The sequence below is a fragment of the Rutidosis leptorrhynchoides genome, chromosome 2, assembly GCF_046630445.1.
Source record: "Rutidosis leptorrhynchoides isolate AG116_Rl617_1_P2 chromosome 2, CSIRO_AGI_Rlap_v1, whole genome shotgun sequence".
In the NCBI taxonomy this organism is placed as follows: Eukaryota; Viridiplantae; Streptophyta; class Magnoliopsida; order Asterales; family Asteraceae; genus Rutidosis; species Rutidosis leptorrhynchoides.
Window position 1 is genome coordinate 98,512,308 of NC_092334.1, and position 17,378 is coordinate 98,529,685.

The window sequence follows — 17,378 nt, forward strand, 5'->3', positions numbered from 1 at the left end:
AATGAAATTAGAATTATTTTAAATTCATAAGTAGTAAACAACAGAATAATGGCATGATTACAAATGATATGTGATGACCCGGAAAATTTCGACTTATTTAAACCAATTCTCTATATGATTTAATATTTTCGACATGATAAGCAATGAATTTTTACAAGTTTTAAAACTTTTGAAAATGATTTTTTTATATAACGGTTGACCACCCTGTTTGTCCAACTATTCACGAACGTCATAACATGTATTATATACATATTTTAATAAATATAAGAGTTTTCGATATATACGGAATCATGCGAATAATATTTATATACGAAATGATTAAAAATTTACTATTAAACGATGCTATTTCAAATTAAAATTTTTACGTATAAAGTCATTTTATTTTTATGATATAATTTTTGTATTTTTTTTAAGAAACGAAGTTAAATTAATAATGTACAATTTGTAAAGCACAAAATACAACGTGTAGCTTAAATAGTTGAATTTAAATTAATTCATTTACTATTCACATGAAAACGACATGATCGAAATTATTAATTATAAGTTACATAGAATACCCCTGAAGTATTTAATAAATACGACTTTTTAAAATTTTAAATTATCATAATATTATAATATTATGTCGACGATGAAGAAATCAAAAAATGTGAGCTGGAAAAGGATCCATGCGATCGCATGGAATTCCCTCACATTCCCCATGCGATCGCATGGGGTCTGATATCAGACCACATTATAAAGCTCGATCGTTTCTGCCATTTTTTTACTCAATCTATCTCTCGACCTCTTCTCTCATATATATATATATATATATATATATATATATATATATATATATATATATATATATATATATATATATATATATATATATATATATATATATATATTATATAAATTATTATTATTATTATTATTATTATTATTATTATTATTATTATTATTAAGATTAATATTATTATTAATCTTATTATTATTAATATAATTAATTAGTATTATACATAAAATACTACGACGAGGTTATGAGCGTGTCACTTTTAAAATGGTTTTCAAGCGGGATAGAGCTAAGGAAATTATGAGTTATTGCCAAGGAGGTTATGGGTAATGTTCGGGGGTATATTTGTGAATCAAACCTAGTGTTTATCATCTCTGTTGCGTCTACGTACTTTCCTACAATATTGAATCTCAATATTGATACGTAAGCACTCATATTTTATCTTTTATATATTAATTGTGTATCCATGTCTAGTGCTCGAGTATATATATTTATACATGCTTGTATGCTAAATTTCGTCGTTAAACAGTTTATGATGAATCACGAATTAAATACATATGTTACTGGTAAAAGGTATATGATATGCATGTTTTTGGAAAGCTGGCAAAAAATTATTGACTTTTCATTTAGATATCGAATAGTTTCGATGAACGGATTAAGAGATATGATCAACTGAATTATGATTAACGTTAATTGAAATTGCTTTTGAATCTGCAATTAAGATTTAAACAACTTGTTTACGAGATTGATAAAATGGATTTTTGAATATTACCAACCGAGTAAATGACTCCTTATATAAGGTATGTCTCGTTTTGTTGAACTATTGTCAAAATTGACTTTTTGAAACGACTTTGGATAACTTTTGTATGTGGATCTCGAGCATTAGGATTGTGATACACTATGACCAGACCTAGCTTGATAGACATTTATTGACCAACATATGTTCTCTAGGTTGAGATCTACGGTTATTTGGTAATTCGAGTTTCGGTCATATTTTGGTGAACGACTTTATATGCTGCTAAGGTGAGTTTCATTGATCCCTTTTTAATTGCTTTTGCAATTTATATTTTTGGGCTGAGAATACATGCACTTTATTTTAAACGCAATGGTTACAAGTACATATTAAATTCTGCACCGAGTTTAAACCGAAATTCCCTTAGCTTTGGTAACTAGTAACTGCCGGTTATAAGAACTGGTGGGCGCGAGTAGTAGTATATGGATCCATAGGGCTTGATATCCCCGTCCGAGCTAGAGCACTAGCCTTTTAACGGACGTATGCTATTTGAGAAGCGTACACGTTGGTTTGCGTGTATTATTAAGATGATTATACAAAGGGTACAAATTATATATACGTTAAGTTTAGTTACCAGGGTGCTCAATTTCGTAGAATATTTTGATAAACGTTTCTGGATGAAACAACTGAAATCTTGTGATCCACCTTTATGTACAGATTATATGATACATTAAAACTATGAACTCACCAACCTTTGTGTTGACACTTGTTAGCATGTTTATTCTCAGGTTCCCTAGAAGTCTTCCGCTGTTTGCTTATATGTTAGACAAGCTATGTGCATGGAGTCTTACACGGCATATTTTTCCAAGGAAACGTTGCATTCACCAAATCATCACCAAGTATCTTATTTTGACTGCATTGTCAACGGAAGTACTGTTGTAAACTATTATTTATGGTGATTGTCTATATGAAGAAATCATCAGATGTCGAAAACCTTTGATTTAAATATTCATTTATGGTGTGCCTTTTCAAAAGAATGCAATGTTTACAAAACGTATCATATAGAGGTCAAATACCTCGCAATGAAATCGATGAATGACGTGTTCATCCATATGGATTTGGAGCGATCGTCACAGTTGGTATCAAAGCGTTGGTCCTAGCGAACCAGGTCTTGCATGAGTGTGTCTAACTGATAGTTGTTAGGATGCATTAGTAAGTCTGGACTTCGACCGTGTCTGCATGTTAAAAGTTTTGCTTATTATTTCTTGTCGGAAATTACATGCTTATCATTCTTAAAGTCTAAACACGTTTTCCTGGATTTATTGCATAAATAGTGTATAGACAAAAATTCATATCTTAGCGTATCTGTTACTGTAAACTTTTCCTGACATCTTCCGAAAATTTCTCCGTGATTTATGGAATTTGGTATTATACATACATATGTAAATTATGTATTGAAGAATACCAAACTAAATTCTATAATCTAATTCATATCAAAAATCATCTCCCTAATTATACAAGATGGATCCCGTATCTAGTTCAAATTCCTTAAACTCTGACAGCTATTCCGATATGGATATTCACCTGAATTCCGAAGACAGTGTAACCGGAATGGATCAACCAATTAGCCATCATCTATTCTGGATGAATTGGGGATGGGTTCGTAGCCTACTTAATTATTGGAGACAATAAGAAGGGGATCCCTTCCATCCACCACATTGCCCTCTTGGTGAAGAACCTGAAGCACTTACCGGTGAACCTGTTCGAGACACCATTTTCTCTCTCATCTCCAGAATATCTCGTCATGATCATATACTCTCTCAAATTCTGGATCTTATTCATCCGCTCGTCCGAACCGCCAATCATCCCGGTGTAGTAGAAGAAGTCAACGAGCTTCGTGCTCGGGTAGTGGCTTTGGAGAATACGGTGCAAAGGTTACAAGCACCAGCAGCATCACCGGCATCAACAGTACCATCGACAACAACACCAACAGTACCATTACCACCACCAACAACATCCGCATCGCAAACCTGAACTTCACAATCTGTTCCACGAGCATCAACGTCATACGCACAGTAGTTACCAAGAAATACCAGCAACAATAACCGATGAAGTATTAACTCATTTTCCCTGAAGAAATTTTATGTATATTTAGTATATATGAATTTTGAAATCAAAATAAATCTTTTCGTACTAAGCTATTACGTGTGAAACTTAACTGGTAGGTACTACTCGGTTAGTTCATATTACTAATATGCAATGATGTACATCCTTCCTTAACAACTTAACCATTGTTAACTACAATCTCTGTTTCAACCCAATGAATTCCATTTCATAATAAACCAAGTGTATTAATCAATTACATAATTGATTTTACATTTTCAATTTCGATATACTCGAAACTTTCCAGAAAACATCATCTATGCCTTGTAAGGTTCACAAAAATTCCACGAGCACCAACATCCTTCACCGAGAAATATCAATAAGAATAAATAATAAAGTATTGATTTCATTAGTGAAAAACTCCACAAAGATTATGTAATCTTTAATGTTTTAAAGATTAATCATTTCTAAGTCAAGCCGAAAATCAAATGAGCTTAATATGATATTAACTCATTAAATTCATATTACATCTGAAGAAATATACACACATATATTTTCATAAAGACTGTAATAAAAATTCTTTTGTACAAAATATTACTTGTGAAATCTTTAACGGGTAGGTAATTCCCGGGAAATATATAAGTTCACAATTAATATGTTATACTGTACATTATTCAACTTTGATTCAAAAATTATTAACTATGCTCACATCGATATACAATCGTTTCCATACAAATTCAATTACATATTCTGATATTGACGGATCAGAATCCAAGTCAAGATTTAACAAGTGATATCATTCTTAGATCTCTACATCTTTCAAAACTATACTTTAACTTTAAATATGTGCAAGATCCTTTAGCATTGTTTTTACCGAAAATAACCTTGCAATTTCCTTTTCAAAGTATCCAGTATTATCAACAGTTCAACCAGTCAACGACGACCTTTCAGACTTGTAACTTTGGCATATACGTTTTTGTTACTAGGGAACCTTTCATGTTCCACCACATTAACAGTAAATGTACCAGCAAATTCATTAATCTGTGACTTAAAGTCTCTTCGAAAAACCATTATAATTGTTCATTGAAACCCTATCATGTACTCATCCACATATTGTAATGGTAATTGCCATACCAACTACCGAGAATTAGCAATCCGTATTTTGAATCTCGCAGCATGTTCTACGACAACAGTTATATATAGATAAGATCTATCTTCTAGACTTACATACTTCGAGTGAGAAGTTTCTGAAAAACACCCCAAACTACGAAACTAGTTCTCCGAATTTTGGAAAAATGCTGATGAAGAAGCAAAAACTGTAAACGACTTTAACAGTCGAAAGTTTGATGATAAAGAGTAGTGTGTTGGAAAAGCACAGAAAAAGAGAAGGTTTGAAACTGAAAAACGGGTTGAGCAAAGTATGAAGGAAGATGTAGACAAATCACAAGGACGAAATATACCTTCAAAGAATCCAAATGATTCAGTGTCTGTTGAAACCATTAGTAAGAACCTTACTTCTTATTCTAAACCTTCACAGACAGATTTTCCGCATCATCCTCTGATATTAGAAATTCTAAGATATCATCGTATCTTCATTATAAATATCCTCCATATTCTGAAGATATTTTCATAACTATTCTTATATGAAATCATTCATCTCTTCGCGCTATCTATGTTACATCATAAAAGAAACTATTTTAGTTTCTAAAATCTGAAAAAAATTCGAAAAATGAATGTTTCGAAGTAGTGTTGGGAACTGAAGCATGAATTAGTATAATATAATGACACTTGATCAACGTGATTATATTATAATAAGTCATGCTGAGTTTCTAATGGAACGTGATAAAGGTTCACAGATCACACCCTCATCATGAACCATGTTACATAACTCATTTATTCTATTTAACCTCTAAACATATCAAGAAAATATTTTTCTTGATGATTCGGTCTTTTCCGGATATTCTGGTAATTTGACAAATCAAGATCGTGCCATTACGATTACCTTCACAGAACATTAACTATGTTCATCCAAAAATCCATACCTACGAATTCTGGACCATTATTCGCTTGACTTAAGGTCGGGAAGAGAAAACGAAAGCATGAAGCTCCGAAATATAATGGAGAATATAAAGCCCGATAACAACCCCGAAATTACAAACCGTGTATATCAATGCATATAGCAATATAAAGACACGGGAGAATGAAAAACACTATAACCCTAAGGTAATGGTAGAAGAAAATAACTTCCTCTGGTGGTAGATGAAAAAGAAGAATGACAGATATAAAAGTTAGGAGTATATCAAGAATCAGAACTGGATTAAGCATTTCACAATCTTTTGGAAGTATGAAATAAGGAAGAAGATGTAGGAGTGGTGAAAATAATGAAACGGAAGTGGTTAATTTATAGCGAAATATCAGACATAGCAATCGAGGCAGATTATGCATTTAATCAAAGGAAATCCTAATTTCCGCAATTACCGAAGAATCAAATCTTATTTAGATTATGAAGGTTTTCTATTCTTTAAATTCCGGAAATCAATCGTTACTACGTCAAGAGATAAGATGCATCTCTATTCTTCATTTCACTCTTTTACGATAACTTCCCTCATACGCTTCGAGTAATTGGATTGTTTTATCCATATTATTCAACGGTGATAGAAATTCTATTTATCAACTCATATTCGTCATAAAACATTTTTATTGTTAACCATGACGACCTCACACAAATTTCGGGACGAAATTTCTTTAACAGGGAGGTACTGTGATGACCCGGAAAATTTCGACTTATTTAAACCAATTCTCTATATGATTTAATATTTTCGACATGATAAGCAATGAATTTTGACAAGTTTTAAAACTTTTGAAAATGATTTTTTTATATAACGGTTGACCACCCTGTTTGTCCAACTATTCACGAACGTCATAACATGTATTATATATATATTTTAATAAATATAAGAGTTTTCGATATATACGGAATCATGCGAATAATATTTATATACGAAATGATAAAAAATTTACTATTAAACGATGCTATTTCAAATTAAAAATTTTACGTATAAAGTCATTTTATTTTTATGATATAATTTTTGTATTTTTTTTTAAGAAACGAAGTTAAATTAATAATGTACAATTTGTAAAGCACAACGTACAACGTGTAGCTTAAATAGTTGAATTTAAATTAATTCATTTACTAGTCACATAAAAACGACATGATAGAAATTATTAATTATAAGTTACATAGAATACCCCTGAAGTATTTAATAAATACGACTTTTTAAAATTTTAAATTATCATAATATTATAATATTATGTCGACGAGGAAGAAATCAAAAAATGTGAGCTGGAAAAAGGATCCATGCGATCGCATGGAATTCCCTCACATTCCCCATGCGATCGCATGGGGTCTGATATCAGACCACATTATAAAGCTCGATCGTTTCTGCCATATATTATATAAATTATTATTATTATTATTATTATTATTATTATTATTATTATTATTATTATTAAGATTAATATTATTATTAATCTTATTATTATTAATATTATTAATTAGTATTATACATAAAATACTACGACGAGGTTATGAGCGTGTCACTTTCAAAATGGTTTTCAAGCGGGATAGAGCTAAGGAAATTATGGGTTATTGCCAAGGAGGTTATGGGTAATGTTCGGGGGTATATTTGTGAATCAAACCTAGTGTTTATCATCTCTGTTGCGTCTACGTACTTTCCTACAATATTGAATCTCAATATTGATACGTAAGCACTCATATTTTATCTTTTATATATTAATTGTGTATCCATGTCTAGTGCTCGAGTATATATATTTATACATGCTTGTATGCTAAATTTCGTCGTTAAACAGTTTATGATGAATCACGAATTAAATACATATGTTACTGGTAAAAGGTATATGATATGCATGTTTTTGGAAAGCTGGCGAAAAATCATTGACTTTTCATTTAGATATCGAATAGTTTCGATGAACGGATTAAGAGATATGATCAACTGAATTATGATTAACGTTAATTGAAATTGCTTTTGAATCTGCAATTAAGATTTAAACAACTTGTTTACGAGATTGATAAAATGGATTTTTGAATATTACCAACCGAGTAAATGACTCCTTATATAAGGTATGTCTCGTTTTGTTGAACTATTGTCAAAATTGACTTTTTGAAACGACTTTGGATAACTTTTGTATGTGGATCTCGAGCATTAGGATTGTGATACACTATGACCAGACCTAGCTTGATAGACATTTATTGACCAACATATGTTCTCTAGGTTGAGATCTACGGTTATTTGGTAATCCGAGTTTCGGTCATATTTTGGTGAACGACTTTATATGCTGCTAAGGTGAGTTTTATTGATCCCTTTTTAATTGCTTTTGCAATTTATATTTTTGGGCTGAGAATACATGCACTTTATTTTAAACGCAATGGTTACAAGTACATATTAAATTCTACACCGAGTTTGAACCGAAAATCCCTTAGCTTTGGTAACTAGTAACTGCCGGTTATAAGAACTGGTGGGCGCGAGTAGTAGTATATGGATCCATAGGGCTTGATATCCCCGTCCGAGCTAGAGCACTAGCCTTTTAACGGACGTATGCTATTTGAGAAGCGTACACGTTGGTTTGCGTGTATTATTAAGATGATTATACAAAGGGTACAAATTATATATACGTTAAGTTTAGTTACCAGGGTGCTCAATTTCGTAGAATATTTTGATAAACGTTTCTGGATGAAACAACTGAAATCTTGTGATCCACCTTTATGTACAGATTATATGATACATTAAAACTATGAACTCACCAACCTTTGTGTTGACACTTGTTAGCATGTTTATTCTCAGGTTCCCTAGAAGTCTTCCGTTGTTTGCTTATATGTTAGACAAGCTATGTGCATGGAGTCTTACATGGCATATTTTTCCAAGGAAACGTTGCATTCACCAAATCATCACCAAGTATCTTATTTTGACTGCATTATCAACGGAAGTACTGTTGTAAACTATTATTTATGGTGATTGTCTATATGAAGAAATCATCAGATGTCGAAAACCTTTGATTTAAATATTCATTTATGGTGTGCTTTTTCGAAAGAATGCAATGTTTACAAAACGTATCATATAGAGGTCAAATACCTCGCAATGAAATCGATGAATGACGTGTTCGTCCATATGGATTTGGAGCGATCGTCACATGATAAAATCACAAGAGCATGATAGAATATAGGTTCACCCGGTGGTATATTAGTAACAATGATGATAGTTAGTATGACCAATAGAATAGGCAAAATCATCCTTGTGTGAATCATCTTTACAAAAAAAAAAAATTGATGGTGGTAATCTGAGAAAATGAAGATTGATTTGTGAAAATGTGAAAACGGAGATGTTTATTTTATATTTGAAAAATATAGTCGTTGTAACGTCGTCAGTTGACGTTAACAACCGTTATGTATATATGACCGTTGTAACATCGTTAGTTGACGTTAACGACTGTTATGTACTCGTTGTATTAATAATAATTTTTAATAAAAAAAAATTATTAGTACAAATACGATTACTATAAATATATTTAGTATAAATACGTTTAGTATAAATATGAAGATTAAGAGAATAAACATATTATGCATAAATAATAAATTTTAAGAATAAATATTAGTATGCATGAAATAAATAATGATTAATTGCATAAGTAATCATAAATGTTAGATAACATAAATATAAATGTTAGTGAAGTTAATAAGAGTTAGATTACAGAAATATAATTCAGGCGGTATAACCGACCATATATAACTTAAAGAACATAAATATAAATGTTAGTGAAGTTAATAAAAGTTAGATTACATAAATATAATTCAGGCGGTATAACCGACCATATATAACTTAAATAACATAAATATAAATGTTAGTGAAATTAATAAAAGTTAAATAATTTCTTACCTTGATTAGTGACGTGTGTTTGCTTAGATAAACCTTGATTATACGGAGCACTTCGTGCTGATAACGTGTTGTAATTTAGTTGTATTTAACAACTATTATGGCCTAAACTTCTACCAAATATTTCTATATTATATAAGATCAAAAGTGATGAGAGTATATATATTAGAAAGTAAATTGAAGAATAGGTACAATTTTTATGCTTGATCTATCATGTATTTATACTACTAAAATTGCCATCCATTTATGACTTTCTATACTTATATATATTATTATAACATGCATTCCATTTACGACTTTCTATACATATTACATATTTTATTATAACACTTAGGACAATATTGTTCCATATTTAAAACTCATTATTTTCATGAATGTAAATAATTTTCACACATTTAATTATAGAAATAAAGTTTTATTTAGGAAATAAACCCTTCGTAATTAATTAACATGACTTTATATAGCTAAAAATACAATGTTTAACCGTTAACCTAAGGAGTATAATTAGCATTTTTTTTATTTATTAATAATTAAAATACTACCTCTTCTCCGTTTCAACTTTCAAATAAATTCTTTTATCGTTTTTTTCATCTTATAATATTATTATTATGCAGGAGAGCCTAGTTGAAGCTATATTAATTTCATGTATCCTTACTTATTTGCTGCTTGTGTATATGATTTGCGTTTAATAAAACATAATGATTAAATACTAAATGGTTCAGAATATAAATGATTCAAAAGTTCTTAATAACAATAACGTGTTTGGTAATTATTTTGAATGACTACTTCGAATGATGTAAAATTAGTGTATTACCTCTTACATGAAAAAAAAAAAAAAAAAAAAAAAAAACCTTTTAGATGAATAAAAAAAGATAATTGTTTGATAAGAGTAAATATATATTAAAGGAATGCATGTGTTGAATGATTAGTAGAGTATGAGATCCGTGAATACAACAATTGGACAAATATTGTTTCTAAGTGCTTGGTTTGGACAAATATTGTTTCTTAGTTGTTGCCTACTGCCGACACATATACGAGATGGGAGAAAGTATCACCGATTAAAATAAATGTCTTTTTGTGGCTTGTGGCGAGGGATAGACTCCCGACTCGTCTGAATTTGTCACGTCGGTGCATTGATATTCAGGAGATTCGATGCACTTTGTGTTGCAGCAACATTGAATCTATTCATCATGTATTTTTTGAATGCAGTATTGCAGCGGAGCTTTGGAGAAAAGTTCGAATTTGGGTAGATGTTTCGATGGCGAGTTTCACAGAATGCTCTGACTTAGTTGTTTGGTTTGAAGATTGGAGGGTGCGAGCCGACTTGAAGACTAGATTGTACGTGATCATAGCTTCGTTGGTGTGGCATATTTGGCGCTTTCGGAATAGCAACATTTTCAACCCAAGAACCATGAAGAAAAATACGCTTTTTGATTCTATTGTTTATTATGCTTATGTTTGGTTATTAAGTAGAGGAAAGAAAGATGTAAATTGGACGGATTGGCGCCGTAAGCCATTGTAATCGTTTTGGTTGCCTTTCCTAGCTCCTTGCTAGGAGGGTAGTTTTTAATATTATGCTGATGTTCCAAAAAAAAAAAAAAAAAAAAAAACAAAACAAAAAAAAAACAAATAGTGAGTGTTAGACAAAAGGATGGTTCAACTGAACCCTCTTGCTTACACATTACTCCGCCCCTGACTAGTTACAGACGCAGAATTCGACCTCATGCTGTATTCCACAACTAGCTGGGAAAAGGCAGACAATTTATCATCCAACAACGTTATAGGAGAATCATATTCTTGAACAAGACCTGCATATAATAGGCATAACAGAAGGATTAATAAACATAGTTTTTATGTAGAAAAAAGACAGTAGCATTAGTAGTGTAAAAGCGACAACATCAAGCTCGAACAAACCATTGTTTAACACTAAAACCATGTCGTTGTTGACCACTGAGGTGATTCGGTGCGCTATAGTTATGACAGTACAGTCAGAAAAGTGCTGCCTGAGTGTTTTCTGAATCATGTTATCGGTTGCTGTATCCACTGATGCAGTGGCCTCATCAAGAACCAAAATTTTGCTTTTCTTAAGTAGTACACGCCCAAGACACACCAGTTGCCGTTGACCCATACTCCAATTGTCACCATTTTCAGTAACTATACCAATTTTACAAATATGGGCTGTTAAAATATTGCCTTTTTATGAAAAAAGCTCAAATGAAGTTTTATTTAAGTGGTGAAAGGATCAAGAACCTGCAGAATCAAGCTTCTCTACTTTTTTTCTAACCTCATCCCCCATTTGACATTTATCAAGAGCCTGAAAAGATTAATCAAAATGTAACGAATTATGTACATATAATACTAAATTGAATGATCTGATGTACCTCCCATATTTGATCATCTGTATATTCTTCAAGTGGGTCCATATTGCTTCGTACAGTTCCGCTAAACATAGTTGGATCTTGAGGAATTATGCTTAATCTAGATCGTAAATCATGGAGTCCAATTGATGATACGTTGATTCCATCTACCAAAATTTCCCCACAAGTCGGTTCGACAATACGGAAGAGCGTTTGTATAAGAGTAGATTTACCACTTCCGGTTCTTCCTACAATTCCCGTCTTTGTACCTCCAAGGAACGTGCACGTAACGCCTCGCAACACAAGTGGCATATGCGGGCCATATCGAACCTATTCACACATATACATATAATAGTGTCATGACACTTGCAATAAATGTTAACATGGAAAAGAGTAATTACCTGCAAATCATGAATATCAACTTTTCCGTTTGAAGGCCAGAAAACATCAGGTCTGTTCGATTCGATAACAAGAGGAGGCTCACTAGGGATTGAACTGTATTGAAATATTCTTTCAACGGAGATAAATTGTATTTCCAATTTGCTAAGTTTTTGTATAGCCCAAGCTTGTAACATGTTCAAATTTAGTCCATACGTTACTGCTAAGCCTGCAGTACCTGCAATTGGTAGGGGACGAGGGATTAATTTAAGACCGAAAAATCTGACCCTAGTTGATCATACAACTTAAGTTGCGTTTGGTTCGCAGAGTTTCATGAAATTGGAAATTGAAAAATCTCCGCGAACCAAACGCACCATTACTTACTTGGATCAATGATTCCTTCAGGAACAGAGACTAGAAAGATCAAAAGGAAGGCAAAAATAAAAGAGGATAACATATCCAATCGTAACCCTAGCCAGTTGAATGCAGCAGCCACATGAAACTTTGGCCTGGAATAGTTGTCAATCAGCTTCAAGCAAATTTCTTCAAATCTCTGTTTCTGATCGAAGCTTCTAATTGTCGTTGTTCCAGATATCGTTTCGGAAAAATGCTGTATGACTGGGGCTTTACATACTCCTACCAGTCGTGCAAGTTCTCTAGCTGAAGGTAGGTAATATTGCTAATAATACAATTACAATTAATTAATACATGTAGAATACAGGTTGGAATAACAAAGATTTTGGAACTTAATTAACAAGATAGAAATTCCAACTAAAACCGTGTATACAAGGTCGTAAAAGTCCCTAGTCGGGGACTAGTTGGCTGGGACCCTGTAGGGACTAATCAAGTTAAAGACTAGTCCATGGATAGTGCACACAGATTCTTCTTTCATTTGCAATTCCTTTCAGGTCGGATGTTGACCAACATTGACTTTGACTAAATTTGACTTACAACAACTTTAACCAAATAAATTGGCAAGGTCGGAGACTGGTTGGACTACTTCAAAATCCCAACTAGTCGGTGCTAGTCAGGGGACTTGAACAACCATGTATGTAGGTGATGCTATTTTTTTAAAACAATTAATTATATGAAAAATAACTGGCAAGCAAGGCCTGATGAACCTAAAGCTAAATTTAGTCCGTCATGGTGTGAAGCAAGACATGAAGTAAACAATTGCTTGAAAAGGATGGGTGTGGTTACCTGTATCCATATGCAGATTCCAATCACGGGAAAAAAAACAAGAAACACGGGCCAAGCACCGAGTGACATAACTAAAACAATCCCCAAAAGTTGTATCACCACAAAGGCAAATGGGCCAGCTATATACGGTATAGTCAAGTCCACTGCACTTTGGTCCGTAGATACCTGTAATACGATCCAGCATCCTCTATTTCATAACATGTCCTGTTTTTTTGTAATGCATAATTACCTTCATCAATTAGAGAAATGCAAGAAAAGATGAATATACATACTCTGTTTAGAACACGTCCAGATGGGTTGGCATCAAAGAAAGACATCGGAGCACGAAAAATGCAAAAGTGCATTTTGTAAAATAGTTGGTTAGCTGTCTCATATCCAGCTTTCATTAGAAACACCGATCGTGCTAAAATACAAAACGAAGATCCAACTCCAAGAGCTACATAGACAATAATAAGTTCAGAGCCTGCAACACGAGCTGCAGCCCAAGTCAACCAGTAATTACTTGAGATTTGAAATGCCTCGAACAAAATTTGTGATAATATTATCAACGGAACAAATACACCTCCATAAGCGGCTGTAAAATATTTCCAGTAAGCCGATGAGCCGACTTTACCCCTTTCTCTTTCTTCTTCCTCCACAAGCTGCCTTTTGTTCCCCTCTGCATAATCTGATTTACCAGTTTGACTTTGACCATTTATAACCTCTTCTTTGATTATCTTTGATATATCAGATATCAAATTTCTGCCTGCAGATTCGATTTCCAATAACGCTTCTCTATGTGCACCAACGAGTTCAATGAAGTCAGTTCCCGAGTTGAGAATATTGTCATATTTTCCTGCTTGTGTAATTCTTCCATCCTTTAAGACCTGGTTGAAATTGTCATGACCGTTTTATGCAGATCTGTGTGTGAATCTAAATAAGGAAAGAAGAACTAGTTTAGAAGCTCACCAAAATGAGATCCGCAGCAGGTAAAAAATCCATCTGATGCGTAACGTAAATTACTGTTTTCGACTCCAGGAAATCCATCATACATTCCTGTCGATAAGTTCGTCCATCTAGTTAACTTTCATGAAATGATGATACTAAATTCCAAAGGACATAATTTGACAAGTAATAGTACTGAATCAGGTTTTTTTTTTAAAACCAAATTCAAATCTGAAAACCGAACCGAAATTTTGGAATATGTAAATGACTGACTCACCTTGAAAAGATGACTTCCTGTAATTGCATCGACAGCACTGAACGGATCGTCGAATAGATAAATATCAGCATCTTGGTACAGAGCACGCGCTATTTGTATCCTCTGTTTCTGGCCCCCACTCAAATTGATTCCCCTCTCCCCTATAACCGTTTGATCACCAAACGAAAGAACTTCAATGTCTTTCTTCAAATCACACGCTTCGAGAACCTTATTGTACCTTATTCTATCCATACCCTTACCAAACAAGATATTATCTTCTATCTTTCCACTCTGTATCCATGATGATTGACCAACATAAGCCTTTTTACCACTAACTTTGACTTTTCCAGATAATTTAGGTATTTCACCTAACATACAAGACACTAAGCTTGATTTTCCTGAAGCAACACCACCACACACTGCAACCTTCATACCATGATTAATCCTTAAATTTATACCGGTCAATGTCAGATTAGGCGACGTTACATCCCAGGAGAAATACCCATTAATTATCTCGACTGCAGTATCAGAACTATCCAGTGGGACCATTTCAACCAGATCATGATCCAAGTCATCAAGACAAAAAAACGATGCAATACGGTCAAGTGAAACTTTAGTCTGTGCTATAACAGATATTGTATCTGGAAGATTATACACGTTGTCTTGAAGAAGCTTAAATGTTGCAAGTGTAGACAACACCTTCCCTGAGTCAAGTGGAACACCGTTAAGCATACACGTACCAAAAGTGGCTATAGCCACAAACGTGGGTGCAACCCAGAAAGCAAAATTCGTCATCGCGATAGTAGACACATATTTAAACAACCAGTATGACTCATCGGTCCTAATATCATTAATCTTAGACAAAAACTTCATCTCCCAACCATAAAGTTTAAGAATCCTCATGTTCTTCAAAATTTCAGAAGTAGTTTTCATCCTTTTATCTTTAAATTTCATTAACTTTTGCTGAAATTTCTCTTGAAAACTCCCTATAGGTATATTCGACAGCATAACGAGTATGGTTGTAACTAACGTAGCTAGTGCTGAAATACCAATATTTTTATACAATATTGTTAGTGCCAGACCAACTTGCAAGATAACAAGCCAAGAATTGTGCATGTACTTGCAAAATTCGCCGATTCTATCCGCATCAACGGCCATAAAATTAATAATCTCGCCGTTCGAGTGTCCCTGTTTTGACTGAGATGAAAGGGTCAAACCTTTGTGGTAGATCATAGCAACAAGACCAGCTCTAACCTTAATTCCAGCCTGTTGTAGCTTAAATTCGCACTGCCTTTGCGACAAGCAGTCTACAATCTTAGCAACAAAAAACGCAGAAACTAGAAAAAAGGATCCATTAAAGTTTCGACGTTTGTTTAGATATTGCACGAATGTATCCATGAGGTATGGCCCCACATATGAAGCCAAGGTGAACACGAGAGAAAGGACAGCTGTTGTTATTATGTCTTTCCATGTTGTCAAAATTAAAGCCTTAACGAGATTGAAAGTATTCGTTTGGCTATTTCTAATCTTATCCAACTCTAGTTTATTTCTTAAAACCGAAAAGGCTCGTTGAGCACTATTTTCACTGTCAAGTTGTGGAACATCGTTGAGATTCAACGGTTTCTTATTCCCTAGAGAAATCAAAGGATGAATCCAAGAGAAAGTAAGAAGACTTAAAACATTGCTGGTCACCAAAGGCGTTACAATTACATCACTCATGACATCAGCACCGCCATCGAGCAGTGGTTCTTCATAAACGTGCCTTATTTCATTCCTACCCCAGAACGCAACATAACACAAGAATAGACTGACAAAACTAGACAACACATTAAACACCAGATATTGAGCTACTAAATCGCGGTTGTGTTTATAGAAACTATAGTCTAAGACGACGCAAAAACAAGAGATTAAGAAAAAACAAACCCACCAAATCCTAAGCACAAGTGGATATTTAGAGTCTGCTGATTTAGAGACATGGGTATGCAAGTAAACACAAACAAATAACCAAACAATGGTTCTAAGAATAGTATCCGAAAAGGTACTCGTGTTTTCATTAGTCCAACCATTTCTATGTATATACCAATAAAAGAGACTCAAAAAACACATAACAATGTTAAGAAGCACAAGAACCACACAGGAAAATAGGGCCTGTTTGTAAAACGACGCCCCATTGTTGATCATTCGTTTGCGAACATTATCTTCTTTGACAATGAATCTTTTACAGAGCCAATTGACGAATACAAAAAGCAGAATCCCTAGGTGTATTATAAAAGAAAACAAGTGCACTAGTAAAAAGTTGCTAGCATCATTCATTTTTTCAATTGAAATCATCCACAGATTAACTGGCATACCCATGAATGATGCTTCAACATCTTCCATGTTTAAGTTCATAAAGTGATCGACTGTAATGAAAGAAACACACACCCACATACACATATATACATATAAATATAGCGAGACACAATTATTATCTTTGGACCTGGTCAACATTGGTGGACTGTTCCATATCTTTTTTGTCTTCTAGTGTAAATCCTTACAATGATTGGATTATTATGAAGCTCAATTAGTTTAAGATTTGATGCCTTAAAATAGCAGCAACATGTATAACAGATATATAGCTCCATTAGACCATTACGAACTTTAATAAATAAAAATATACTGTACACTGTATATTTATGATCCATATCTTAGGCCAAACCTTGTTAGT

At 33.2% G+C, this 17,378-nt stretch overlaps 1 protein-coding gene across 2 annotated transcripts; it reads right to left on the reverse strand.

Annotated features, from left to right (window-relative positions):
* Window positions 1–10,549: 10,549 nt before the first annotated feature.
* On the reverse strand, window positions 10,550–17,061 carry LOC139894359 (ABC transporter C family member 3-like). Of its 2 annotated transcripts, XM_071877596.1 has the most exons (10): window positions 14,693–17,061; window positions 14,440–14,526; window positions 13,764–14,357; window positions 13,492–13,656; window positions 12,676–12,970; window positions 12,315–12,529; window positions 11,938–12,243; window positions 11,807–11,870; window positions 11,471–11,710; window positions 10,550–11,364 (listed from the first exon to the last, which is right to left on the reverse strand). In XM_071877596.1, the coding sequence occupies exons 1-10, from the start codon at window positions 17,048–17,050 to the stop codon at window positions 11,231–11,233; spliced, it is 4,458 nt and encodes a 1,485-aa protein (XP_071733697.1). In that variant the 5' UTR covers window positions 17,051–17,061; the 3' UTR covers window positions 10,550–11,230. The 2 variants fall into 2 exon arrangements, with proteins under 2 accessions (XP_071733697.1, XP_071733696.1); XM_071877595.1 differs by lacking the exons at window positions 10,550–11,364; window positions 11,471–11,710; window positions 11,807–11,870; ... (1 more) ...; window positions 12,315–12,529; window positions 12,676–12,970 and having other exon boundaries at window positions 13,575–13,695.
* Between the last annotated feature and the right edge of the window lie 317 nt (window positions 17,062–17,378).